Source organism: Pungitius pungitius, chromosome 1 (genome assembly GCF_949316345.1).
Source record: "Pungitius pungitius chromosome 1, fPunPun2.1, whole genome shotgun sequence".
Classification (NCBI taxonomy): Eukaryota; Metazoa; Chordata; class Actinopteri; order Perciformes; family Gasterosteidae; genus Pungitius; species Pungitius pungitius.
The window spans coordinates 14,346,465-14,372,912 of record NC_084900.1 but is presented as its reverse complement, the minus strand read 5'-3'; the positions used below and the strand labels follow the sequence as shown (position 1 = coordinate 14,372,912).

General features: G+C 47.8%; 3 protein-coding genes and 1 non-coding gene across 15 annotated transcripts in view; 1 reads left to right on the top strand and 3 right to left on the bottom strand.

The window, feature by feature from the left end:
* Positions 1-4,234, bottom strand: part of ncoa6 (nuclear receptor coactivator 6) — a 12,244-nt gene extending 8,010 nt beyond the window's left edge. For 4 of the 7 annotated variants that reach the window (XM_062562240.1, XM_062562241.1, XM_062562253.1 and 1 more), the window contains exons 1-8: positions 4,116-4,234; positions 3,048-3,410; positions 2,642-2,797; positions 2,405-2,527; positions 2,165-2,296; positions 1,234-2,052; positions 1,011-1,142; positions 1-275 (exon numbers count right to left, since the gene is read on the bottom strand). The exon at positions 1-275 is cut by the window's left edge and continues 1,178 nt beyond it. In XM_062562240.1, coding sequence (XP_062418224.1) covers positions 1-275; positions 1,011-1,142; positions 1,234-2,052; positions 2,165-2,296; positions 2,405-2,527; positions 2,642-2,797; positions 3,048-3,354 — 1,944 coding nt within the window. In that variant the 5' untranslated portion in view covers positions 3,355-3,410; positions 4,116-4,234. The remainder of the gene's footprint in view (positions 276-1,010; positions 1,143-1,233; positions 2,053-2,164; positions 2,297-2,404; positions 2,528-2,641; positions 2,798-3,047; positions 3,411-4,115) is intronic. The other 3 variants (XM_062562249.1, XM_062562248.1, XM_062562250.1) reach the window with 3 other exon arrangements.
* Positions 4,235-4,469: 235 nt separating this feature from the next.
* On the bottom strand, positions 4,470-13,967 carry LOC119221910 (glutathione hydrolase 7). 2 transcript variants are annotated; one of them, XM_037478102.2, is made up of 16 exons: positions 13,598-13,967; positions 12,499-12,739; positions 11,468-11,694; positions 11,219-11,370; positions 11,017-11,134; positions 10,559-10,626; positions 10,059-10,132; positions 9,730-9,923; positions 8,737-8,824; positions 7,994-8,121; positions 7,655-7,743; positions 7,407-7,559; positions 6,897-7,011; positions 6,654-6,791; positions 6,478-6,577; positions 4,470-5,966 (listed from the first exon to the last, which is right to left on the bottom strand). In XM_037478102.2, exons 2-16 carry the CDS (start codon positions 12,704-12,706, stop codon positions 5,794-5,796), a joined length of 2,025 nt encoding a protein of 674 aa, XP_037333999.2. In that variant the 5' UTR covers positions 12,707-12,739; positions 13,598-13,967; the 3' UTR covers positions 4,470-5,793. The 2 variants fall into 2 exon arrangements, with proteins under 2 accessions (XP_037333999.2, XP_037334000.2); XM_037478103.2 differs by lacking the exon at positions 13,598-13,967 and adding an exon at positions 13,193-13,591.
* A 392-nt stretch (positions 13,968-14,359) lies between these two features.
* Positions 14,360-21,977, bottom strand: LOC119221911 (tumor protein p53-inducible nuclear protein 2). 5 transcript variants are annotated; one of them, XM_037478109.2, is made up of 5 exons: positions 21,633-21,977; positions 18,355-18,673; positions 17,579-17,830; positions 17,356-17,479; positions 14,360-17,264 (listed from the first exon to the last, which is right to left on the bottom strand). In XM_037478109.2, exons 2-5 carry the CDS (start codon positions 18,476-18,478, stop codon positions 16,994-16,996), a joined length of 771 nt encoding a protein of 256 aa, XP_037334006.2. In that variant the 5' UTR covers positions 18,479-18,673; positions 21,633-21,977; the 3' UTR covers positions 14,360-16,993. The 5 variants fall into 5 exon arrangements, with proteins under 5 accessions (XP_037334006.2, XP_037334001.2, XP_037334004.2 ...); XM_037478104.2 differs by having other exon boundaries at positions 17,356-17,830; XM_037478107.2 differs by having other exon boundaries at positions 17,356-17,827.
* A 3,973-nt stretch (positions 21,978-25,950) lies between these two features.
* On the top strand, positions 25,951-26,022 carry trnaa-ugc (transfer RNA alanine (anticodon UGC)). Its single transcript has one exon. It is a non-coding gene; the product is annotated as a tRNA-Ala (tRNA).
* The last annotated feature ends 426 nt before the right edge of the window (positions 26,023-26,448 follow it).

Below are 26,448 nucleotides of genomic sequence, written 5' to 3'. Positions count from 1 at the left end.
TCCTCCTCTCTGCCCTTGACTGAGGGGCCTTGAGAGAACAGTCTGACCTCCACCCTGGCCTTGAACCTTCTGGCTGGGGGAGGAAGACACGGGCTGGGCCTGATGCTGGAGGCCCATCATCTGGGTCTGGAGGCCCGGCTGTTGCTGGCCCATACTAGGCCCAGCGGCTGTACCAGGGGGCAGACCTGGCATGCCACTCTGTACACCCATAACGCTGGGCTGAGCATGGGGTGGACCCTGCATCGTGTTGGGTGCAGAGACCGACGGCAGAGTTCCTGGTAGGAAACAATAAATAAAGCATAATGGTAATAAGTTAGTGTGTAATGATCTTGTTTTTGTTGCCTTAGAAAAAACTCCTTGTTTGTTTGAGTGTGTAGATCTAATAGACATGTTTTTATTTACTTAACCAAAGCATGGTTCGATCTAACATGAGGAACATCTCGTCAAAAGGACACTATTGGTCTTTTCACAGAACTATTCTGCCATCGTGAACGATTCTCTTATGAATGTTGCACAAGGAACAATCACTAGTAATATTTTACCAATATAAACAACACTAGATGGAGGTGTCCTCAATGTGGTTCATATGGTCGGTAAGTAGTGCAGTCCATCTTTGTTAATTATGCCGCTCGATTCAAACCAATAACTGTGGTGTTAACAAACCTGTGCTGTTATATTTGCTGCTCAAACAACACGCTACAACTACACACATTTTCTTTATAAAAGCCAACTTAGAAATTCAGTTTAACCATGGTGCTAGAATTACTTCCATCAGTGGAAAAAACTGCTTTTATCTATATCATTTGAAGTACTTTTGAAAGTATAGAGCAATGCTGTAGCTTCCATTATTCAGTCGTTGTGGTAGTTTTGTTTTAATTCAAACAGCATTTCCTGCAGATATGTAATATAACAACAAAAGCTAATTTCTTAAACGCCAAACATGTGGCCTCATTGTCATTTTCACATGAGACATTAGATCTTTGTGCGTAAGTAAACGGGGAAACTTTTACCTGAGTGAGTCATCGCCTGATTGCTCTGAAGCTGCTGACTGGCTCCTCCGACAGGGGTTCCTGGAGTGCTGCCACTCACCTGACCTTGGACAAAGTTTGGGTTTGGAAAGCCCATGGGACGCTTCGGCATGCCTGTAATAAGTATTTGTTGATTTGGTTACAGGCAGACATCGGGGTACACTGAAAAGATACGAGGGCTGTTTCAGCCTGAACGACAACCCACCTGGGTGAACTTGGGCCCCAGGCTGTCCGTGCTGGGGCATTCCCATGAAACCCTGCTGCATGTTACCCGGTTGTCCCAGGGCGGCTCTTCCTGGTGATCCGACGCCTTGGGGAAAACCCTGGGGGGTCGTTGGCCTCTGAGCCATCATGGGAGGAGTCCCTGGGGACCCCTGCTGGAAAGGAGAGGAGGAGGAACCAGGGGACTTGGCGGTGAGGTTGCCCTGCGGCCCAGAAGTTGGTGGAAGGGGCGGAGGGGGTCTGGGCGGCCCTGCGACACCACCAGGGCCGGCCTGCAGGCCTTTCGGCTGGGGGGCTGCAAACTGCCCCACACCTGTCGGCTGTTGCTGCTGCAGCTGTCCCATGGAGTTGAACACCTGCCCAGCCTGCTGGCTGCCAAACGGGTAAGGGGGCGGAGGGTGGCTGGGAGTCTGGACCGTAGCCAGGGAGGGGGGACGTGGAACCATTTGGCCCTGGGGCGGAGGCTTCCTCCAGGCAGGGCTTCCTTGGGTGGCCGGCGGCTGGAGGACCCCGGAGGGCAACTGGTTCCAGCCAGGAGGCACAGCCATCTGACCTGATGGGTTGAACGGGGGTCGAGGTCCGAGCTGGGCCAGCTGCGCTTGCTGCTGTTGGTGATGTTGCTGCTGCAGCTGCTGCAGGGCGGCCGGGTTGAGCGGCCTCCCGCCCTGCAGAGCCTGCATGTGATGGGCGGCCTGAGGAGGCATTGGGCCTGGGACATGCGGGCCAGCCTGTTGGTGCTGCAGTGGCTGCTGCTGCTGCTGCTGCTGAACCGACATACCTGCCATCATTGGATCCGTAGCATCTGTTGGAGAGAAGCATGCAGTCATTTTTCTTCTCCATTGTATTATCGATATTGTACTGTCCATGCTGAGAGATGTTCAACATGCATCATTTGACGTACAAGAAATAAAGACCTGAACCTGTCTGTGAAGTAGGTCTCTGAACACGAGGATGCATCTGGCCACTGCTGCCTGGTGCCATCGAGTGGCCTGCTATGCCGGGTCCAGGGGGAACCATCGCCGGATTAGCCATCCTTACCACACCTACTGGAAATATGAATGTATTAATTGCATTTGTGACAATTGGGAAAATAACTTACTAAATATGGGAGAAAACAATGACAACCCATGTGTAACCTATTCTGTGAATAATACCTGGACCAGGCTGACCCGGAAAGCCAACATCCATTCTCATCTGGCCAGGTGCTCCAATTGGACCATTCACTCTGACGTCTTGTCCCCTGTTTGGTCCCACAGCCACGTTGATGGCCCCTTCCCCTGAAACACCACACAGGGACACTTGTAACTAACATTTACTAGAGTCTTGTTTGGAGGCTTAAAGACCCACATCCTGTTTTGAAAGTAAGCGGACATTAAAGGCTGCGTTGTTACCTTCGATCTGCACGGAGAGGATCCCCAGGTCTCTGAGCTGCTGCTGGTTGTTCTGGGCCAACAGCCTGAGTCGCTCGGCAGCATCCCGAGGAATGTTGAAGGTGACCCGCACACTGTTCCACGGCTCCACGTGCTGTGGCTGTAGCCTCTCAGACCCTGAACACAAAGGGGAGGGTTGAAAAAGACGAAAGCCTAAAATCCCAATACTCTCGCTGGAACTTACAGCACAGCTAAATCCGGAAATGTACAATGTCAGTGAACGTGAAATTACTTTAACGACATAATTAGATATTGATACTTGAATGAAGCTGGGCAGAAAGAATAAGAGGGTCGTTTTACACATTCCCACATGAACAGTCACGAACCCGTCCTGTTAGTTCCAAAGTAAGTAAGAGGTTGAACTAACCCATATCGAGCATGTTCGGTATCCCGCTGAGGATGGACTCAAGTTTCAGAGAGAAGTCCTCATCCTCCATATTCCCTCGGAAGGCGATAAAAACGGCAGAACCCTGTCCCTCCCCCGCGCTGCTTTTTTCTTCCGTGCCACTTCGCTTGTTGACTTCCTCTTCTTCTGTTCCTGCGTCCCCATGGCAACTGTCAGCGTCCTCCCCGGTGACCTCCTCCCCTACACCGGAGTCCCTGTCGGAGTCGTTTTCCGGCTCCAGGTGATCGGTCCTCTGGGACGGCAAAGGTGGGGTGCACCGATGCGCCATCGTCCCCCCCCCCCCCCCCACCCCCTTACTCGGAGTGACGTTTGAACCGTTTCATGCTGAAAATGGCGAGAGAGAGAGAGATAAATAACCACCGCCCATAAATCAACAATACACAAAGTGGCACATTGGAGACAAAGTTTAGTGGATACCGTCAGTAAATAAAGCGAGACAAACACAAATGTCCTATTTACTCGTTAATAAACATATGTCGTGAAATGAATGACATCACCCTCGACACCGGCGACGCCAACATATTGACACACCACACACATCCTAAATATGTATCAATAACTTGTGACGTCGGAGTGAGTCTGCATTGCTGTCAGTGTGAAACGTTACATTCGTCAAATCCGCTACCAACGGCCGTTGTGCTACTGGGTTAGCTTTAGCTTTAGCGTTAGCCCGGGCCTCGGCTAAGGTAGCGACATCCAACCGGACTGGGAGAACGCCGGATACCCGCTGTTCGCGGGCCGTTAAGGCGATACGAACATTTACGAATCAATTCGTTCCAGTCAGTCACATTGCTATGAAAGACGATTTTAATAATTGGGTGCTGAGGCGGTTCCTTCTGCTGTCTCCGAAAGCTCCGGTGAGCGAACGTTAACCGCCGCTAGCGCCAGCTAAGCTAGCTGCGCAGCACCGCAGTTTAAAAACTCATCACGAATGCATTGAAACACAACGCGCCAGCTTCGCGATCAGTTGGCCGTGACCCGACACGAGTCTCCCGCAGTAGAGTCCACAAGGAAAAGCAAACGACTTACCACATATGTTTATTATAAATTTAGTTGTGCCAGCCGACATCTGCTAGCCGGATTAGCTACAAAACATGAACCACAGGCACGTCAGAAACGACGTCAAGCTGGCGGGGACAAAAGAAAAACGGTTTCCGGTATTGCTTGTCAAAATAAAATCCCAGAAGAAGAACCGTCACTTTAATCAAAACATAATGAAGCGGGTTTTAGTTGTTAAAAAACAATTCAAGCAAAGTCCAAAGCATTTTTTCTATTATATTTAGAATAAATTATTTAATGTATCCTGTTACAATCTAATTTTAAAAACGTAACGTTAAACAACAAAAAACGTTGGTTTAACTGGATGAAAGTAAAACATAAGAATCAATGTTGTCTGAACTGAATCCAACGTTTATTGCCGATACTCTGGACCATGAATGTATCTAAAATACAAACTTCAGTTGAATTGCTTCAGATTCCTCAAAAACATGTATTTGCAGCAGAATTGTTCTCAGTGTGCATGTTCACTGGAAACTAGCATGAATTAATAACAAGTTATAAACAGACATCCAAAGAGCCAGGTCAGATGCACGTGCATGTGAGGAGGAACAAAAGGAGAAACATTATTCAAATTTGGGATGTGAGCAAACACTTTATTTCTTGGGTTTGGATGGACGGTGCTGATTTTTGGATTAAAATCAGATACAGATGCAGGTGAAAACAAACATCAGGTGTGCAAACATGTGCCACTGGAATCTACAGTCATATTGCACTAGTGCCTAAACGATAGGCTCATTTGATCAGTGAAGCACGTTTGGAACGCAACGCTTTGAAAAGGCTGTTCTTACTTCAAATATACTGTCTAAAATAATTACACAAAACAACAACAACATAACAGCCTAAAATGAGCTGATTGACTGTTACAACTGTAAAAATAATTGATGCAGCCCAACAAATATTCATAAAGAAACATTAAATCCATCAAGCTTAAATGAGAAAATATCGTGCAACAGTTTTCAATTTCATAAATTATATATTTAAATACACACATTATCGGTGGCGTTAACCTGTAAAAATGAACAAAGCGCTAAAAAAAGATAATTCCGTACTTTGATTAATAATGAGTTGGTCTGGACTCTGGATTTGATCGCAAGGGTTAAAACTCAATCAGCTGCACCAAACGACATCTACAGTCACGGTTACACGGCACATAGAGAGCAGGACGGGAACGCTGTCGACTTGTGTCCAGCCTGGAACATCCTAGCTTAGGTGTGACTGTGCGAGGCTTCATCACGTGTATAAATATTACATGTCATCTCATGTGTTAGTGGGAACGCTGGCGGTGGAAGGGTTGAAGCATGCGTGTGTCGTGGCCTCGCTACTCAATGATCAGTTGTGCAAAAGAAGCTATTTGTTTGTCATTCATTTCCTCTTTCCTAGATGCTGAAAGCAACTCGTCCCACATCCTCTGCAGCCCAAAACTGGCCGCTTCGAATGCGGTTACACTTTTCTACTCTCTTCCCTCGCGTCCGCCGAGTGAGCCCACTCCGAGGCTCTTGAGTGTTCCTTGGGTGCACCTGAAGTGGCGTGACCTCTGCGTGATGAAGGCTGGAGTTTTAAATGATGCCGTGAAGCGCTGGACGTACACTGTGAACATTTCTACTGCGTCGGCGCGAGGGCACAACAGCATCGAGGTGCTGACGGTGCGCTAGGGCACGTTGGACATGGTGAGGGCGGAGGCGTCAGCACTGCGGGGGTCTTTCACCCCTATGATGAGGTCATTGGTTCTCCGGGTGCCCTCCACCAGCGAGAGCACATCTCTCCTCTCCACCGTGTGACCTTTGGCCTTCAGCAGCTCCACGTCTTCGTCTTCAAACTCAGCTGCCAGAGGGAAAGAGGAAGGTTTGATATAAACTTCCCTGTTGGTTTGTGGACTGAGTTATGCATTTTGTCTGTCGCCATCTTGTTTATTTGCTACCAGAAGTGACACGAGAGTGCGGAGCCAACAAGTACAACAAAATATTTATGAATATATTGTTACTGTTAACTGTCCTGAAGTACTAACACACCGTGAAAGGGTTAAAACATAGACGACACCTGGACCAGACGTCACTGTGAACCTGTCAATCTGCCTGTAGTCCCGCCCTAACCACCCCCTGCTTTATGGTCTACACAAACACGGGATCCAGCAGCAACGTAAATACTGGCACAAGAGAACTGCTGTTCTTTATCTTTATGTCCGGTTGCATATTGCATGTTTATAGCAGGAAATGAAGACAGTAAATACGGATTGAAGTCAAGGGGACCAATTTACCCAAAACAGTGCAATCGTAGGTGACACAGATATATTCAACAAAACCAGTCTGTGGATAAACTGTCAGAAGGAACTCACAGTCCACCAGCAGCGTGTTGGGCAGCAGATGCGGGTGGAGTCGTCCGTACGCCAAGCTGTCGCTCATGTTCTTACGTGAAGACAGAACGTTCATCAGCACCTGTTGAGCAGAATAATACTCATCAAATGACTGGAAAAAGATGCAACGTGATTCCACACTTCAGTCGAACACAAACCTGCGTGATGCCGCTGAGAGCTTTCTCTCCGTCGGAGGACCCAACGGCCACGTAGGTGCCACACAAGCCCACGGCGGGCCTCACTGCTGTGGGCATCAGGAAGGACATGGGCCTCTTCCCAGGCTGCAGGCTGTTATGCTGCAACCAAACGGAAGAAACATGAGGCCCGAGAGCGCCAACGGTTACCCTATCAAGGAATCAATACTGTTATTAATGGAAAACAAAGAGAGAATGCAGGAGTACCGGGTTGGGAGATGAGCCCTGGGTTTTGTTCGGCCAGGAGAAGTCCAGGATCTGACTGTTCAGGAGGATTCCGGAAGGAGTCACGATCCCGCTGCCAAACGGCTTGTTGAGAGAGCTGAAAACATCCACAAGTCAGGAGGACACCTGTCTCTGCTTAAGTTTAAGCAGCCAATCAAATCAAGCAAGAATCAATCATTTTTCCCATGTTCGCACATACACCAGCCTGGTGATTGGTGCCAGTTACTTCCTGGTTGGATGCCGGGAGATGTGGCAGTAACCTCCTAAACCTCCTCATCCACCGAGTGAAGCCGATGAGGTCATAGACCCTTCTGGTCCTATACAAGTCTACTCTCTAATTCTCTCTTGATTAATTCCCTCACCTATTCCCAACAAGGTAAACATAAAACAGTTTAAACAGTTTTTGGATTCGTCTCTACGTTTCTCATCAGCAATTGGGGTCTTCAACCATCATCTGGATTTGTTGTGCAGTTCAATCAAACCAGGACGTACCTCATCACTGACACAATGTGGTCATCCGGGCCCATCACCATGACCTGGGCGGCAGCTGCGCCCGTCTCCAAGGTGAAAGATGGAGCGTAATGTCCGACGGGAAAGGCCTGAGAGTCGTTGATCATCTGGCGGAGTAGGGAGGCCTGTGATTTACTTGGAGATGGGAACAACAAGGTTCAATGTAATGCCTTATTAAATTAGGACAAATGGATTAATTGTGTGTTACAAAAGCGACACGGGATCCCTACCTCAGCATCTTGGCAACAACATCTGAGATAGAAGTGTCATACATGGGGTCCCCCAGTCCACTAGCAAGGGCAAGAGATATCTTCAGTGCCTGGGGAGAGAAATCAGTCACAATCACACACCGCCCCTTTTGTCTGTGCTGTGTAGCATTGTAGCGATGTAGCATGGTAGCAGTGTAGCAATATAACGTTGTAGTAGTGTAGCGATGCAGCAGTGAAGCAATGCAGCGGTGCAGAGATGTAGCGGTGTAGCATTGTAGCGATGCAGCAGCGGTGTAGCATTGTAGCGATGCAGCAATGCAGCAGTGAAGCGGTGTAGCAGTATAGCGGCTCATGACGTACCTCTGCTATCCAGTGGTAGGTGCTGTTTCTGGGCACCTGGCTGCTTATGTTGTAGCCTTCCAGGATGTTGAGAGCGGCGATCAAGGCAATGCCTGCATGCGGGGCCGGAGCCGCCATCACATGGTGACCTTCAGAAACAACCAGAAAATCACACCATAACATTTCTTTTATGATCTGTACTCCATAGGCAAACCGACAGAATTCATTGCTGTCATTCAATAAACAAATGAATTTAATTGGAATCTCTTCAATAGGAGTGAATAACTAGTATAACAAGGCCCTGAGGATACTTCTTCTCAGCAATCCAGTTTACGAGCTCCTTTTAAAACCTACTAACATGTAACCATTTGAAATATGCGTCACACCTCCACACGTTACTGCAATCAACCACAGCCTGCTCCGACGTGATTGGTCAATACTACAAACACACATCAGAGGGCTTCTGATACAAACATACTGTCCTGGTGCCTGCAGGTGATGGTCCCCAAAACATACCCCCTCTGAGCAGAATTCCTTATGCTACCAGCAGCGCTTTATGTTGGACAACAAACGCTGAAATAAACTGTCTGCTGGCATTTCACTCTCTGCTGATGAAATACGATATACATGAAACCCTCTAAACTGTGGGAGTAAGAAGGAAGTACGTAAAGAAGTATTTAGCTTCTCACACTAGTTTAGTCATTCTTCAGATTCAGATTAAGACAATTTGTGGTTTTACTTTGGGCGACTCCTCAAATACTCACCTTGATAGATGATCTCCGCTGGCTTCTGTAACACTGTGCTGTAGTTTCTAAAGTCCTCCTCTGTGAGCACTCCGCCGCTGGCCTGCACCTATTCAAAAATGCATGGCTTTATTTATCTGATATGAGTATTAGGAGTCATCGCTGGACTTATATATATAATATTATTACTTATATATATAATATTTTATTATATTCAAAAAGTTCCCCTAACTGACGTCATAGTCAAATAAGACCTATTGATAGTAGGAATAGATCAACACTCCTACGTTCTAGTTTTAGAGCACCTTCAATCAAGCATTGTACACAAAGCGCAGGACTTTGCTTCTCTTATCGGTGCTCATTTTGTTCTTCACAACTATTGAGAAGTTCTTTAAACAACTGTAAACGGACAGAAGCATGAAGGCCCTCCAGATCAACAGGGGACAACATTTGCATTAAAGCATTAAGCCCAACGTTCATTATTTAAAACAATGTTCTGTAAGCAAACAGTTGACTTCCTGGTTAAAGTGGTACCTGCAGGCGGTGTACAGATTTCTGTTTGTGAGGAAAGGAGCGATCGTCTAACACTGAAACGCACGCGTCAAAGAGCTCTTGAGCTGTGTAATGAATTCTAACGTCGTGGTCATTTTCTTTGAAGTATCCAAAATGTTCTCTCGATGCAGAAGTTAAAGCCCCGTTCCATTGATATTACGGATGTTTTCTCCCAAAGGCATGAACAACGTGCTTCACAGAGGAAACCAGGACACAATGGATGTCGAAGCTTCTTCAGTTGTGATGGTGATGAAACTATGACAGATTATTGATCAAATTGTGATAATATTAAAACGTTTTCCAGACCTATTTTAAGATGAGACAATCCCATTATCGTGTGTAATGCCGTTTAAATGCCGTCTTTGTTTTTAGTCATTACTTCACTGCAGCAACAACATAAAGGCTGAGTTTAAAGTGCAACTATGCAGTGGATGTATGCAGAATTTATGAGCTCTTCCTTACTGCTGCTGCCATTTCCCGAGTCAGGTTTTCACTGTAGAACTCAGACATCCCTTTGGACGCCACTGCATCCAAGATGGCTGCTAAATCCAGACGTCTGGTGAGCAGCCCGGACAGGGGAGGCTGGCCATTGGGGAGGAACAAATCCCGAAACGTATCCGACATGTTTTGGTCCTTCGCCTTAGTCAGTGCTTCAGCTGGAGAGGGGGGGGGACAGACAGAGGGACATAATAACAGGGCCAGCGGGAGAAAACAGGCCAATGAGACCAAAGCTGGTGTTTATATGACTACGGTCGGCTGTGAAATGTGGTGCGTTGTTACATCACGCCTACCTAGGTCATGGGTAACATTAAATCCATTTCTGGCCACTTCCGCTGCCATGGTAACCACATCCTTCCACGGCATTCTGGGGAATTCAAAAGTCATGAGAGATTGTTTCCTTTGAGAAATTTCAAAAAAACAAAAACTCACATTTACACTCGGAGCTTATCTTTTCTCTCTGAGATGTTTTGTGCCCAAATAATGACTCACGATATTCTAGCTGGTTATTTGGCTCTGTAGCGTACAGCTTTAACCACATGAGGCACCGGGATCATTAGAACTACTTCAGAGACACTGAAGGAAACAGCAAGGCGTGTTCTCTCTGGGTGAGTCTTTCACAGGGACATAAAGGAACGCTGTTGCTATTTCGGTCTCAATCATCCAGTCAGAATGGAGGAAGTTCACAATGTGAAACAAAAGAACATGACAAGAAACAATGCATTGACAAAACAAAACAGGGCCATTATGTGCATGAGGACGGACGGGACAGGTTACACAACAATCAGCGTACCTGCCGTAGAGCTGGTGAGCCTGGTGCATCCCACTGAGCATGCCCGGAACCCCCACCAGCAGGCCGGGCTGCAACACACCAGCAGAGTCACACGTTAAAACACCACAACGCAAACACACTGTGCTGTTGGTCAAAGGATGTGAGTGGGATCCTTCTTTGGTAACAGCAGGCGTGAAATGTAATGAAATGAACACAAATCGACAGATCTGTGTCACTAACTTGCTCTTTTCTGAGAATCACTTTCAAATGTTGAAACTAACAATCAACTTGTAAAGACTTTAGGCTTAAAGTCCTACGACAGATACCAGAGCTTTGTTGGTCAAATTCAATTATTGCTGTCAGGACACAATGATCAATAACGTGGTCAGCTGCTTAACTTGCACTTACATTGTATTAGAATCCTTCTACTAAACGCAGATATCACACGCAAGTATCGGTGCGAACAACAAGCCCCTTACGTTCAGATCGAGTTTCGTCTGCAGCATCTCCTCGTTGAGGGCGGACGGCGCCGTCTCCCTGAAGTCGATGACCCTCGTCTCGTTCCTACGGATGTTGTGCACCAACATAACTCCGCCCCTAAACGCCCACAGAGCACACAGTGTTCAGCGGCTTCGCGTCCGACCGGGTCCAAGAACCTCACCGGGGTTTTCCATCTCTCACCCTCCGATTCCAGACGTGTGCGGGTGGACGATTCCCAAACAGAGCGCAGCGGCGATGGCGGCGTCCACACTGGAGCCCTGTTTCTCCAGTACGTCGAAGCCGAGGGACGTGCACTGGGCCGCGTCGGTCACCACGGCGCCTTGGTTAAAGATCTGACCCACAACAGGAGAACAGATGTGATGTGGAATCATCTGAGAACATCCGCTCTATTCCACATGACGTGACACACACACACACACACCACCCTACCTGAGCGGGTCCGAAGTAGATCTGCATGATGAGAGCCACCGTGACCCCCGTGGCGAAGGTGAGAGCAGCCGTGATGATGACCGTGAGTCCGTCGCGCTGACAGGCGCAGTCCTCCTTGAAGGGGTCCGTGTGCGTCTCCCGCAGCGAGGCCATCTCGTGGCTGGCCAGGTCCGACGCCGAGGACGGGAGGCGCTGCAGGCGAGCCGACTTCAGGAACACATCGGGGTCTGAGCCGGTCAACGCACGGGTTCATGGGGAAGAGAAAAAAAACACTGAGTGAGGTCTGGATTCTGCGTGTGAAACCCACAAAGGAAGACATTTCCGTCTGGCCCCGGGTGACGAGAGGGTTTGAACTGAATACTTGTAAGTCGACTATCGGGACCATCTTGTTCTGCTTGGTGGAGACGAGTGGCACTTCCTCCCTTCCTATCTCCTACTGCCTTGACCACACCCATTTTCAATGTGAAACACTCGGTCTTGTGAGACCAAAACCGGCCGGAGGTGTTTGTTTTGTTATCACGTGTCGTGAACCACACCCTCTCCTTCAAACTCCGCCTTCATTCTTGTGTCAGCCACACACCTGACAGTCAGACAGACCTGGTTAGTCCTGCCCTGGTAGAAGGAGCAGACGACTCTTGAAGAATAGAGCGTAACAATCCACACGCAGTAGCCTAAATCCAACATCCAACATTTTTTTTAAATGTCTGTCGCTTTGTCTGTCCGTCAGTGTCAATCACACAACTGTAACTACTCTGTTTGGTTAAAATCTTTAGGTTACTTGGTTAAGTTAATTTAATGGAATATGATGCCAATTTCCATGCCTATATTAAAGAAATCTTATATTTATTACTTGAATTATTTATTGACCTGCAGCCAAATTATTCAAATCAATCCATCTAAGATAAAGTCTATCACCTCCGACAAACAAACCAGGTGCAGCTGGCTGTGGTCCGAGCAATGAGGCCAGAGGTGACCTCTCCTTCACGCAGCCCCCCCCCCCCCCCCCCCCCGACCCGACCCGGTCGACTCACCTGCGTCCTGCTCGCTCAGGACGTTGTCGTCGCCTTTGCGTGGCTTCAGGGTGTTGTCCCCCGAGGCGGCGTCGTCCTCCGGCAGCCGGGGGAAGCTGGTGATGCTCATGTAGTCGACGGGGGAGTAGGCGCTGCCCAGGGTCGTCTCCGGGTGGAAACCTTTGTCCTCCGTGTACTCGGCTGTGGTCTCGGGCGGAGGGCTTTGCATGGCTGCTGTGGATCCGAAGGAGGGGGAGGGATCCTGGGAGATGTTATGGGGGGGGGGGGGGGGGGGAGAGAAGGGAGTCAGGACAGGAGATCCATATTTACCTGCCAGGGGTGTTGGGTCACACACTCGCTACCCTCAGCCTGGTGAGAGATCCCTGTGAGGTTCTTTTTAAAAGGACCACTGGTGTCCTCTTCTACCTGATGGGATCTGTGAATCCCAGTGAACCCAGAGTCCCTTTCTCCAGTGTTACATAAAGCTCCGGGTGCTCAGCTCTGGTGATGGTGAAGGTGATGACGGTGGTGATGATGAAGATGAAGACAACAAACCACGTAGCTAGCTAAATCGGCTGGATTTGCTTCGACAAACACCGGTGTTGACACCGTGTAAATAGAGGCCCGTCGGAGAGACGCTGACACGCGACAACCCGCCTGTGGCGCATCACAGCGGCCAATTTATGTTATACATGAACAATAAAAGCGTTATTACCGTTTCGACAGGCCGCGGAGGCTTCACATCCCACGTCAGTCACGAGCTAAATACCTCCGTTAATTCCAAACGGCTCAGAGCCACGTTAGCTTCTCTCACACAGAACCACCCTCTACGGCGTTATAAATTGGGTGTTGTGTTATTTTTGGTTAACGTGGCGGTTGGTGGCAAGGTGCGCGCGGCTCCCCCGGTCGCCAAGGCTACGGGCAGGGAAGTCAGCTTCGCGCCGCGGCTCAGTGACACGGAGGAACACGTCTGTTACTTCACCACAAAACATATGATGAGCGACGACGATTTAAATGTACAACTCGCGGAGAACAGTAATCACAATCTACACGTTACCGACATAGGCGAGTTAGAAAACGTGAATGGCCAATGGCTGCGTGTGTCCAGTGTCAGACTTACTTCCCAGTGGTCGTCGGTGTAGGAACGCAAATCGTCGACGGCTAAATCACTGCCACCCGCGCAGGTGCTTCGAGTTGTTTCCGAGCCAGTGAGCCGCTCGCATGTCTTTTAAACTCCTTCCAGAATCTCCCCGCCTCTGTCCTCTGTGGCCGCTGAATACCTTTAGAATACCTGCTCCAATTACCAAGCCACGGGGCCCGCCCAGCTTCCCCTCTTCTCGTCAATCCGCCTTCACCTTTACCCGCCTCGGGCGCTTCGGGTCCCGGGTTTCGATGACAGACTAGTCAGGTCCGAGCAGCAGCGTGGTCACGTCTGTTGCCATGGTTTCGGGATGTCTTTAGGCTCTTAGCACTTCCGATGAAACTCTAAATAAAGAATGTAGGCGTTTCAGTGGAGAGGTGGAGCACACTTCCAGTGGTATTCCTATTTAGAATGTACTTTAAACTTAAATATACACTCCATTAAATATTTTACATCTCAACATGTTCTATATTCATCTCTAATACACATTTACGTAGTATCATGCACATATTGTCTTCTTTGTTTTTGTGTAAATTCTTAATGTTTGTATGTATTTCTGTTCTTAAATAGAAAAGACATTTTGGATTCCAGAACGATGCATTGTTAAAAACTTAAAAGCTAAACTCATCTCTCTCTTGATCAGCAGCTAACTGTTAAATATTTCCTGTTTGGAAGAGTAACAAGGTCTCAGCCGTTCCCTCCGGCTCCCTAACACGAAAATAACGACACAAGATTCAGGGGTTAACCTGAGTATTTATTTAGTATTGTTGTTTCTTTTTTTTTCCTTTTTTTTGGCGGGGTACCTGTTGTTTTTCTGAATGGACACTGGAAAAAAACCCATCCATAGATTTTTGCATATAGGTTTTGTCCCGTCTGGGGGATGGAAAAATCGGTACATCACAAAAACCATGCAGAAATAGTGAAAGGCACAATCACCATACTGTAGATACACCAATTTAATTTATATATCTCTATATATTTCATTTTTATGAAGGGACGGGATTACTAATCCAGATGTGACAGGGGAGAAAACCAGAGGTGTTTTTAAGCTGCCATCACTTTAGGAGACGACATAGAACATATCAAACTCCCCACATTCAGCGCCTCCTATTTGCTTATCATGTAGTAATAAATGGGAAAATACAAGCATATTCTATCGTGTTCCTTTAGGATACATTTCATTCTTATTGTTTTAATGTATATATATAATCTCCTGCCTCATCGTTTCCCTGTCAGCATCACAGAGGCTCCTCTCCCTCATCACTTCCCCCCTAAAACCACAAAATCACACAACCGACTCACAACACATTTCCTTTTTTTACATGACAGTTGTGAGAAAGGAAGAAATAAAACAGGCAGTCTTTACATTTTGTGTGCGCACACACACACACACACACACACACACATATGCAGTTGTGACCTCTCAGTATCGGCCTGTTTTCACACTGTATGTATGATTTCACAACATTAAATACAAACATCACACACATCAGTTAGTGAAAGCTTGTGAGTGAGTCCAAAGAAAATAAGTTGTTTCTGTGTGTGTGTGTGTGTGTGTAATGTTTAACTAATTCTGAGAAATCAACAGGACACGTAAAAGCCACCTTCAAACAGAATAAAAGATAATATTCATAACTATATAATAAATTAAACAGATATTAAGGGGGACAGTTAACTCTGGATCAAAACAAAAATACCCTCACCTGTAGTGCTATACATATGGATGTATATAGACATACTGTATATACACACACATTTAACTATAGCTTTTTGAGAGGAAACTGCTCCAAACAAGGTCTGTGAATTATCTTCAGTTACATGGTCATAATCTCACAAAATTTATAGCCTTTAGATTGAAAAATAGAACTACAGGTAAGAGGAAAACTATTTATATCTGGTCAACTGTCCCTTTGATTAACATATTTTGAATAGAACAGCGTACAATGTTGTTGGCAGAAAAGAAAATCAGTGGTAAGTGAATGGAGAGAAAATAAAGTACGATGTATGTGTCTGCCTTTGGGCCCCGTGGCACAGACAGCTGAGGGGAGACGTCTCAAAGGAAGGAACCCGTGCTTCTGGCCTCCGGGGGGGGGGGGTCAAAGGCTTTGACATCTAATGGAGCGGTTATGTATGTTCTTTGATAATATTTACATATTGTGTTGTGTTTCTAGCGTTTATCGTGTCGGCACACCTTTGAATCAAAACAGAACATCACAAAAGAAGAGAAATTAAAAAACAAGCACACAGCACAACGCAAAAAACTTTGACTCACTAAATGTATGACAGTGCAAACGTACATCCATGTCTCGAATAATTTACAAACATTAGTATACACTTGAGCACCGTTGTTCAACCATCAGTAAGCTGCTTTGGGAGGAACCTGCCGCGGACGGAGGAGCACCAGGTCGCACCTCCTCGTGTGGGAGGGAGCTTCTCCTCACCGACTGTTTTGAAGGAGAGCGACTGGCGGCGTAGAAAAAGGGGTCGCTCTCGATGACGTGAGGTCACGGCGCACGCCGGGGGATGAAGAATGGCCGACGTGCGCCGGGCGCTTTGAACTTGAGTTCACACGCGTGTGGGTCGCCTGCCGTGTGAGACGCTTCTTACTCTCTCCTTGTCTGAAAGGAACAAGCTTTTAATTTTCTTTTTTCTTCTGGTGGAACCGTGAAGGAAGTCGTGGGAAAAGAGGAGTTAGGGGTCAGGAGAAGCGCCCCAGCTAACTAGCTGTCTCTCCTGATATCTGATCAATATCAACATCTAAATCTGAATGTGTATTAATTCCGATCCTTCACAAAAACTATTCAAACAAGGGGCCGTTTCCTAGATGCTCAGAGGTTGCGTAACACCTCCCTGTGATTCTTGTAATACGTGGTGACATCACTCTTTAGTCTGTTTCCTGCTTGTTTTCTCCACAAAGATACAACGGATCGACGTGACTTTGTCTCACGGCTTCCACCAGAAATGTCCTAAGGTGAAAATGGCTGTTTAATAGAATATCTCCAAATGTAACACTTGATGATTAAATGAATTAAAAGGGAAAAAATACTTGGGGAAGAATGAAAGAAAGAAAATGATATATTTTTTTTGTTTTTCAGGCATTATTGTTGCTAAGTACACCTGTATTTTTGTGGTGGTGGGGAAAGGTTAATGGACGACGTGTTCTAAAGGTACACAGTACTCAGGGGGCTCGTTTCACAGCAGCACAATGGGGCATGAAACTACCAGGTGAAGAGAGGAACAAGCTACCGCTCTACTGCCAACTACGGCTAGCTGGATATATTGTGCACAATTGAAAGCCAATGAGTGAATACATCTAATCTCGTGTGCGCCCCCCCCCACCCCAGTAAACGACGGCCCCCCCGCTCCCCAGGGAGCTCAGTGGCAGATGTTGCGCATGCTGGGCTGGTGGAGGAAGGTGTTCCTGGCGTGGTTGGCGTGGCGAGGGACCTGCTGCTCCCTGGTGCGGTTCTGCCGCTGGATGCGGTTGCGGCCCAGATGGCGCCGCTCGATGCGGGCTTTGCCGCGCTGGACCCGGCCCACCTGGGTGACCTTGGCCAGGGCTCCGGCCTGGGCGGCCGCTCCGCGGCTCGCCCTGCTGGGCAGGGTGCTGCAGGTGGCCGGGGCCGAGGCCGGTTCTGCAACTCTGCTGCAAAGAGGGAGGGGGGGGGGGGGGTTAAAACCAACCCAAAAGGCAGGTGAAGGTCATAAACAACCCTAACAGGGGCAAGCAGTCTCACCTCATGCTGCTGCCGAGGCCCTCCTCCCCCACCACGGACAGGTTGCCGGGGGAGACGTACACCGACATGCTGGGGTGCTCGATGAGCAGGTCCTCCATGGGGCTGGCCTCGGCGGTGGCTCCCTCTGCAGTGAAACAGGGGGGAGGGGTGACAAACCAGCTCTCATCCATGCAGCCTCTCCCCGGGCCCGCCCTGCCGCCACCCCCACGGCCCCCGCACTCACTGCCGGAGCCGGGGGACGTGGACGGCGTGGAGGAGGGCGGGGTGACGGGCGCCGTGGCCCCCGAGGGTGACACGCTCGGGCAAAGCGGGGGGCCCTGCGCCCGACCCCTGTGCGTCCTGCGGCGCTTGTGAGGCGGGTGGGGGGCGGGGCACTCGCTCCTCGTATGGGGGGCTATGGGGGGATTTGGCTGGTTAATGTCTGGGAGCGATTGTGCAATCGTGTCCTGCGCCCGCGTCACGCGCTCAGCCTCTGCTGGGCACATGGCGGCGAGGCGGACCGGAGCATGTGTGTGTGGGGAGGGGGGTGGGGGGGTGTGGGGGGGTGATGCAAATGTCGTTGATAAAAAATGTAATAAAATAAAAGAGCCATGCGGGTGGAAACGGAGGCATTTTTTAAGGGATCACATACGCACGCGCACACATACCAGCGTGGGAGGGGGGATGCAGGGTGGGGTTTGAAAAAAAAAATTGAGGAGGGGGAGAAGGGGGGGGGGGTGAGGGAACACAGAACATAAAAGAGTCACATCATTAGTTGTGTCGACCCTCTAAGGTCGCGATGATGTGTCGCCTCGACTCTCCGCAGAGTTTTATGTCGTAAACGAAGCGGAAAAGAAGAAGCACCTTCACAGAGGATCAGGTTTCATTGGGCGGGGCGGCCATGTGGGAGAGCAGCACCCCCCCCCCCCCCCTTCACCTCACCCCCCCCCCCCCCCCCCCTTCATTACTTCAAGCGTTAGTCAGGATTAGTCCTGCCCCCATGGCTGGGCTGAGACTCACCAGGCAGGTGGACGAGCATCCACCCCTCCTCATCGGCCTCCGTCACACAGGCGTTGGGTCCCTTCAGCTCTGCCGCCACCTCCTCCACCTCCCCGAACAGCAGGTTGCTCAGGCGCTGGAACATGGCCGACGACGGGGGGGGGCGCTCTTTGACTATAAACCTGTAGCTGCCGTGTTGAATTTTGCTGCTGCTGAAGCAATTCTTAGTGCGATTGTTATTTTTATTACTTGAAGCCCTTTGCTGGATCTCGGTTTTGAACAAAGAGAGACAGACTTCAGTAGTGCAAATTTAAGGTTTCACTTGGTTTGGAGCAAAGGCCTGGAGAGAAAGAGAGAGAGAGAGAGAGGGGGGGGGGGGGGGGGTTAGTGGTCAACAGTTCAACATATACTGTACATTCTTAAGACATCTTAAAAAACAGAAGCCTTATTGGGTTCATGTCCTGCACTGATGGGTCGAGCTGCATCAGATGTTCACAGAGACAAAGGGCTCAAAGCGCTCTGACCCGGGTTTGATGACACGATGGAACAAGAAACGTGTCATCAAACACAGAAGCTCTTTATTTTAGTAAGTTGCATCATCGATGAAGATCAGCTCGGGCAAAGGAACGGATTCAGTGACAGACTGCTTTTTGCTTTGTTTGGTCTCAACTTCCTGTTTCTGAAGAATCTAAAAACAATCCTTCGACGTGTAAATATTCTTTGTTGTGACCGCCTCGGCCCATGAAAGCGTTTTATTTGCACCATGTGCTTACAGAAGGTCCCACTTTATCCTTTAATCAGATCTTATTTTTGCGATCGTCTCATCGCATCCTGCCAGGTGGACCATGACAAACGACCTCAACAACAGGTCACGTCTTCTAGGGGACACTGACTTTACTTATTCATCAGATTTGCTCAACACTCACATTCACACTCACACACACACACTGTTATAATTGATTAAATGCCAGTTTTTCATAACTTTAAGAGCGTGTTCCAAAAAGAAATAGATTAGAGCGGTCGTGCTCACAGACAGGCTTCGATAACCAATCAGCAAGTGTCTCGGGACAGATGGACAGGCCAGAGGCGAAGGAGGAGGAGGACCTCACGTGGTGACCCACAGTGAGCGGACAGCAGGGCCAGCGTGTGACGTGGCGTGATGTTGGACAGACGTTTGAACGATGCGAAGCCTTTGCCTTCTTTTAATCTGTGTGGTGTCACAGTTGCAGAGGTTTTAAATGTCTGACCCTGCTGCCGCTGACCTCCAACCCATCAGCCAACGACGCGGGCCGCATTCACCAGGGAGAGCAGATTAGAAGGTGAAACTGAGAGTGTGGGGGAGGGGGGGGGGGACACTTTGTGTCCTTATTTGGAGAATCACCAAGGAAACCATGAAAAAAAACAAAAAAAAGCCACCCGTTGGTCCATGCTACCGTGTCAGATGGAATAAGAGGGAGACAGTGAGAGGTAGATGAACTGGAGGAGTAAAGTAGGCCAAAAGCTGCAGCTAAAGAAAGCTTGTTTCTAGGTCACCTGGTAGAAACTTGATTCAAGTCGATTAACTAAAAAGACGCAGTTGTTGTGGGTCTTAATGCATTCCTGAAAGTCATGCGAACTGTGACAAATCCAGATAAAACAAAATTTGGGTGAGAAGGCCTGAGGCGGCTTTGCATAAGGTGCAGCAAACACACACAAAACACACGCACACACTCAACATTGGCAACATGCAGCACGTCCCTGATAAAAGAGCTTTATCAGTGTGGTTGCTGCTCTCGCTAATTTGAGGCTGTCTGGCTTGTGTTAATACAGCCATTGATAGGGTGCAAATAACCACCAGCTATTTGACTCATAAGCTGGAAGAAGCAGCTCCTAAAAACACTGTGATGCTAAATGTTCTGTATGTGACAAAGCAGAGGGACAAAAGGAGCGTTAGTTCAGGCCATGTCGGCATGTCCACGCCTGGCCGTCCTCGCTTGTCTTCTCTGTCCTATTTTACTCTCCATGGAGGTCATTTCTGTCCTCATTAGAATGTATTGTGGCTGCAGTTTGGGAGCTCCACAGGGGTCAAAGGGGTTGGTGAATGCACACTGAACGGACTTGTGCATAGGTTGTAAAATTAAATTGATGAGATAGGTCATTATTGTGTATTTTTAGGATGTCTTTTATATGTGCAAGCTGCTGGATCTGGTGACATCTAGTGGTGAGGTAGCAGATTACAGCCTACAGAACCACTACGGTGGATTATGCAGATTGCTGACATTTTATCTCTTTATAGTTTGTCAAATCTGGGACGAAGCGCAGTCTTTAAAAGATGTAAATATTAACATCTCGTTCAAAGCCAACTGAAATGTTTTTATTTGATTATTAACAACTAACGAAAGCATACATTTACATTTACTTTAATCTAATAAATACATCCTCCTAAATACTAAAAGAAAAATAAAATGAAAAAAAGAAAATGTCTTGGATCATGGATCTGTATTTGGACACATTGGTCATTTTAATAAGGAGGCGGAGGCCGGATGGGCGGAGACTCGCAAAATAAAAATATGACGCCAGTGACGTCACGCCTGCGTCACCGACGCTGCAAGAGAGGCTCCAGCTTTTTTTCTTTTTTTTTTTTTTCATGCAACCGGAGAACAACAAGTCACCGGAGGAGCGAACGGACGCGGAAATATCCGATTAAATGACGTGTGAACATGTCGCCTTATGCAACATTGTATCAGCAACCCTCCGCCACGACGTAACAATATAATAACAATGTATACATAACAATAAGAATAAAACACATAAAGGCCGACGCGCAGAGACATCGAACGCTAGAGGACGTAGAGCTCTGCAGAGAATCAGGCTCAACGTAAGCTGCGCTGCTCAAGGGTCACGGCAATGACGGACGGGGCTCAGCGGGCAGCAGCGAACCAGCACCACACACGACAAGGCCATGACACACGACTATAGAACACTGTGAACAGGATACACACGGACACACATCAGCATCCGCCACCGACTCCTCATTAGGACACAGCGATGTGTGTGTGTGTGTGTGTAACAGGACGTCGAATCCAACCGACGAGGCAGTGTGTCGCTATCAAATCCATCCGTGGCCTTATGATAGGTCATTGCCAAAGATAGCCTCCTAATCAGAATTGTAATTCTAGCTGTTCTATTACGTCACGGTTCTCTGCAGGCTGGACGAAATAACCATCAATGCAGAAACAACGTTTGACACCTTGAGATCACACACACACACACACACACACACACACGAACGCAAAGACAACGAGTAAAGAATGTCTTACCTGCCTTCGCAGTGTTGTTCAAGTTGTAAACGAGCTCTCACAGGGAGGAGAAACGAGTGTTTAAAGCACAGCTTTGATAATCTGTACGTGAGGTAGTTAAAACACAAGCTACAAAAATAAAAGGCTTTCTTCTCAGAAGAAGGGCTTCGTGTAAAAAAACACAATGTTACACCGATGTTTTTTCCCCAGATCAAAACATCTGCAGCTCGTGTTTCTTTCCTCCTCTCCTACTTTATATACACATATATATATCTTTAGATATGAAGACGCTGCAGAGCTGTGTTTTCCTTCTGTTTATTGCTGCTTCCAGCTGATCCTCGGATCAGAATGTAGGACGTACAAAACAGCTGATTGTGAGATCACAGTCGGTGGGCCCCGCCCCCTTTCCCCGCCCACAGCAAGTAGCGCGGCCAATCAGAATATTACACAAGGCCACGAGAAAGGGCCTCTATGTAACAGGAGGGGTCTGTCAACCCGCAGCCCAGATGGAAACGGCCGTCCGCGTCCAGCTGTCCTGCTGTTTGGGGTCGCGCTGGGGGGGGGGTGTTAAACTGCATCTTTTTACAGTGACCTGTATGATTCTACGATCATGATCAACAGCAGCTTCCCTCCTCCCGTCATCCTGGTGATGTCACTTTAAATTTTCATTTGGAAAAAAAACAACTCTATCGCCTCCACCCTCATCATCGCATCCATCTTCATCACTCCGCCTTGCTTTTGAGGCGGGACCTCCACGTGTCACTCATTCCACATCAGCCAACCAGAGACGCTCTTTCTGGATGCAGCATTTGAGGAACCAATGAGCTGTGGAGAGGCCTTTAACGCCCCCTGGTGGTCACTTTTGAGGCCGCAGTCCCAAAGCTCCTAAGAACACTCAGTGCCTTCTGTCATCGCCTCACACAGTTGACGTATATAAACACGTGTTCAACTGGTTATTGACTGGCCAACACACCTGATGCATCTGTGTACGGTGTAAATACTTAAAAAGTGAAATAAAAAGCTTAATTTCAGGAATCAGGAAACATTTATTGCCATAATATGTCAGACATACAAGGAATTTGACTTGGCGGTTGCATAACAGCAGAGAGTCAACATAGTGCAGGAATCAGAAAAGAATATAATAAAATATAATGCTATGGGTTGGAAATCTAAAGCTATGGTTTAGTTGAACTAAGAATAAAAAATAAAAATAAAGTCCACCAGCCAACAGAAAGTAACAAGTGATAGCGTGTTCATGCATGTGTGTCTCTGTCCGCCATGTGTTTGTATGACGTTTATAGAGCATTGTGCGCTTTAATTACATTCTTCTCTCTCTTTTGTTATTTGTAATGTATTGTGAATTTTTATCATGTAAAATATCTTAGATCCTCATCTTCTTACATTTAAGTGGGCGAACAAATACAACTGTTGTGTTTCTCAGAGAGGGGTCTGTGTGGTTGTGTGAACGTTGTGTTTTGACAATATGAGCCTGGTTTTTAAAATCGTACTTAAAACGTCTAAATAAAGTCTGGGTTTGACTTCTCAGAAATAGATCAATATATTGACCACAAACAACATGAGAAGCAGCACACTGATAAAAGTGTTAATCGATTCCTCAGTGACTTTTAGCGCTTGAGGCTCCACACGTTAAGGGTTCGGCCCTCTGAAGAGCAAACAGACTTCATGTCATGTTCTCGTAGAGAAAGAAAACCTGGAAACGTGTTGCAAGTTCTACTCTCTAAATGTCCCTCATTTGTGTAAGTACACCATTTGTGTCATTTTAGAAGAAAAAACGACCTCTCGTACCAGAGCCTGTGGGGCCCTTTGACCCCCCCCTGCACTGATCCTAAACCCCCTCGTCCGGGGGCCATGGCGTCCCCCCCCCCCGGTTACGCCACTCCTCTTCCCGACCTTCGTCACGTTATTCTCACAGAGTCCAGCACGGCACGAGCCCTGCTCAGAGAACGCGGGGCGATAAGGTTTCAGGCTATACGGTTACCAGGTGCTAGGCAACGCACCCCCCCCCCCCACACACACACACAAACACAACCATTAGGTGAGAACAGTGTGTGCATCTGTCGGTGTTCTCAGAGGAAGTCAAAGGCCTGGTGGGACTTGCCCAGACTCAGTCTGAGATGTTTGCGTGTCTGTCCTGTAACGGATTCCTCACAGTCGTCTCCCTCGCTTTGAGCCTGATGCCTTCGCAGGATTCCTGCAGTTTCCCGTGGAGAAAGAGGTGAAAGGTCACATCGATGCCTCCCTCCTCACCTCCGTGAACCCGCCGTGCCGCTCTTGTTTAACAGCGTGCCGGCAGACAGCTGACTGCAGGAACGCAGGCCTTCAGCCGCAGTTGTTGCGTCTGTGGTTAGCGGGGTGTGGCCATGTGACTCAGGAGTCTGGCTCGCCATGCGTGTGTGTCTGCGTGTGTTTGTGTGTTGACACACACAGACAGACGGTAAAGGGACTCGTTCGGGCTGTTTCACTAGATTTGACGAATGCCTCCTTGTGAAGAGACGCTTTGTGTGCAGAAGTCGGGACACTCACTAAAAAGTTCTTTGAGAGGATCATGTGACTCCTGTCAGAATCAGAATCATTTCAATTCATTGATCACAATCACAACCAATCAATAAAATATTACTTCCCATAGAGAGGTGAGTCCCAGCCCTGAATGTGGACCACCACCTGACCTCACTCTGAAATGTAACTTGACCGACGCACATGATGATCTTTTTAAACTGCGCTGTTTATGGCACAACCCCAACGACATATTTGTGTCATTCAGCATGTTGTTGCTCTCAGCTCGATCCTCCACGGCCCCAAACAGCCAAGCTCCACGTCTTCTGCTTTTATCTGCTTCTCTTCTTCGTTGGTGGGCGGCCTCTCGGGGCTGGCTGCTGGCAGGTGATAAGAAGACGACGTCCAGAAGACACGAGGACGGACCTGCCAACCACACGTCGGCAAGGAGTCCAAAAATAGTGCTTAGAGACAACGGGTAAAGAGATGTGCACCAACACCAAGAGCTCGTCACATAAAATGAACTCATCTCGCAGGAAAGTACCGAAACAAACAAAACCTTCTATAAAGTTCCATTTGATCAATTCATCTGACGCAACGTAGGTCCACGTGGGTTTGTGTGTCATTGAAGTCGTTTTGAGATACCTTTTAATAAAATAGGCTGTAGTTACTATTAACTCTTCAGAATAGGGGTTTACAATAAAAACACGTGGTTTGCTTAAACATTAAGTTCAATTATTAGCTGATTGTCGACGAATTAACGACAGGAAACTGATCAGTAACTATTTGCATAAACTATGCAGCGTTTAAATAATGTAAATTCAATTCCCCATGCAAAGTTCAAACTTCCATCTCAACCAGAATAATATTATCAAATCATCACTAGTGGCGGCCATTTAAAAAATATTTACTTTCATTCAAACGCCATCACTTTAATAAAAGCGCCATTTGCTTCTAGTTAATTCTCTAACGTTTGGAGGCCTGCTGCCTCAGATAAAGAATTCCTCTCATATTTCATGTCCCTATAGTTCAGAGATACCCCCCCCCTCCCCCCTCCCTCGCACCCAACCCCCCCAACCCACAGACGGTCCAAATCCAAATCCCAGCATCAAGCCCAGATCAGATCCGTTATCAACCCTTCCCTCCTCCTGGGAGACCCTGTGCCGCTCCAACCCATCATGCAGACGAAAAAGACAGGTAGTTGCCCCCGTGGTGTGTCCCCCCCCCCCCCCTCGATGCCCTCCTGCCGCGCCGTGGGTTCTGTCCCTACAAGGCAGACAGCGCCCTGGAAGTGGTGTCCTTGGCAAGGCGGTGTGCTACTAAACACAGTACGAGGGAGGACAGTCTGTGCTTTCCAAACCCCCCCAACACCCCCCCCCCCCCCCCATCGAAGCTCCCCTGGAGGCTGTTACATAACAGAACGAGGGGGGGGCTATTTCAGAAGCCACACGGAGGATTAAGGTGCAATGGCTGCTGAGAAACAACCTTTCCAGGGACCACTTGTGTCCGTTTGTCTCAGAAAGCTGTAGGACATTTTGTCCCCCCCCCCTTACTGATCAGCTGTGGCCCAAAACATGACCTGCAGACTAAAGATAGCCCCAGAGCAAGGATGAAGAAGAAGACCGAGCTACAAACACAACATTTACTAAAAACTAAAAAAAAACGCGTCTCTTGAGACAGCAGCAGGACATGCAGAATATAAAGCCCACATTGGCCCACACTGGCCCACATTGGCCCACACTGGCCCATACTGGCCCGCACTTAATGTATCACATAACCCACATATATATGTATAAGTAGCCCAGGACGCGTGGTTTGACAGTGCGGGGATGTAGCTCAGTGGTAGAGCGCATGCTTTGCATGTATGAGGCCCCGGGTTCAATCCCCGGCATCTCCACTCCTTTTGATTCTTGTTCCTCTTTGAAACAGCTGCGTTCATTCCTCCTTCCCTCAATAACACACAAAAATATTGACTTCATAGCTCAAATATTCACTTGTTATTTCCAAAGAACAACTTAATGAGTCAAACATAGTGACTTAATCAGGAAAATGTCTTAGAAAGGGTCTACAAGGAATTAGACACGGCGGTTGTTGCACAACATCGGACAATGAGACAATGGACAACAAGACAAATAACACGGCATGTTCAGTTTACAAATTTACAATTTACAATAACTCTACAGTGTCAAAGATTTTTTTATTTATAGTAAAATAAAGGATACAAATAAAAAGTTAAAAATAAAGTGCGCTGGCGAAAAGATCTCTAACTAACTCACTCACTGTCTAAACAAAATATCCACTTAACCAATACCAAAAATAAAAA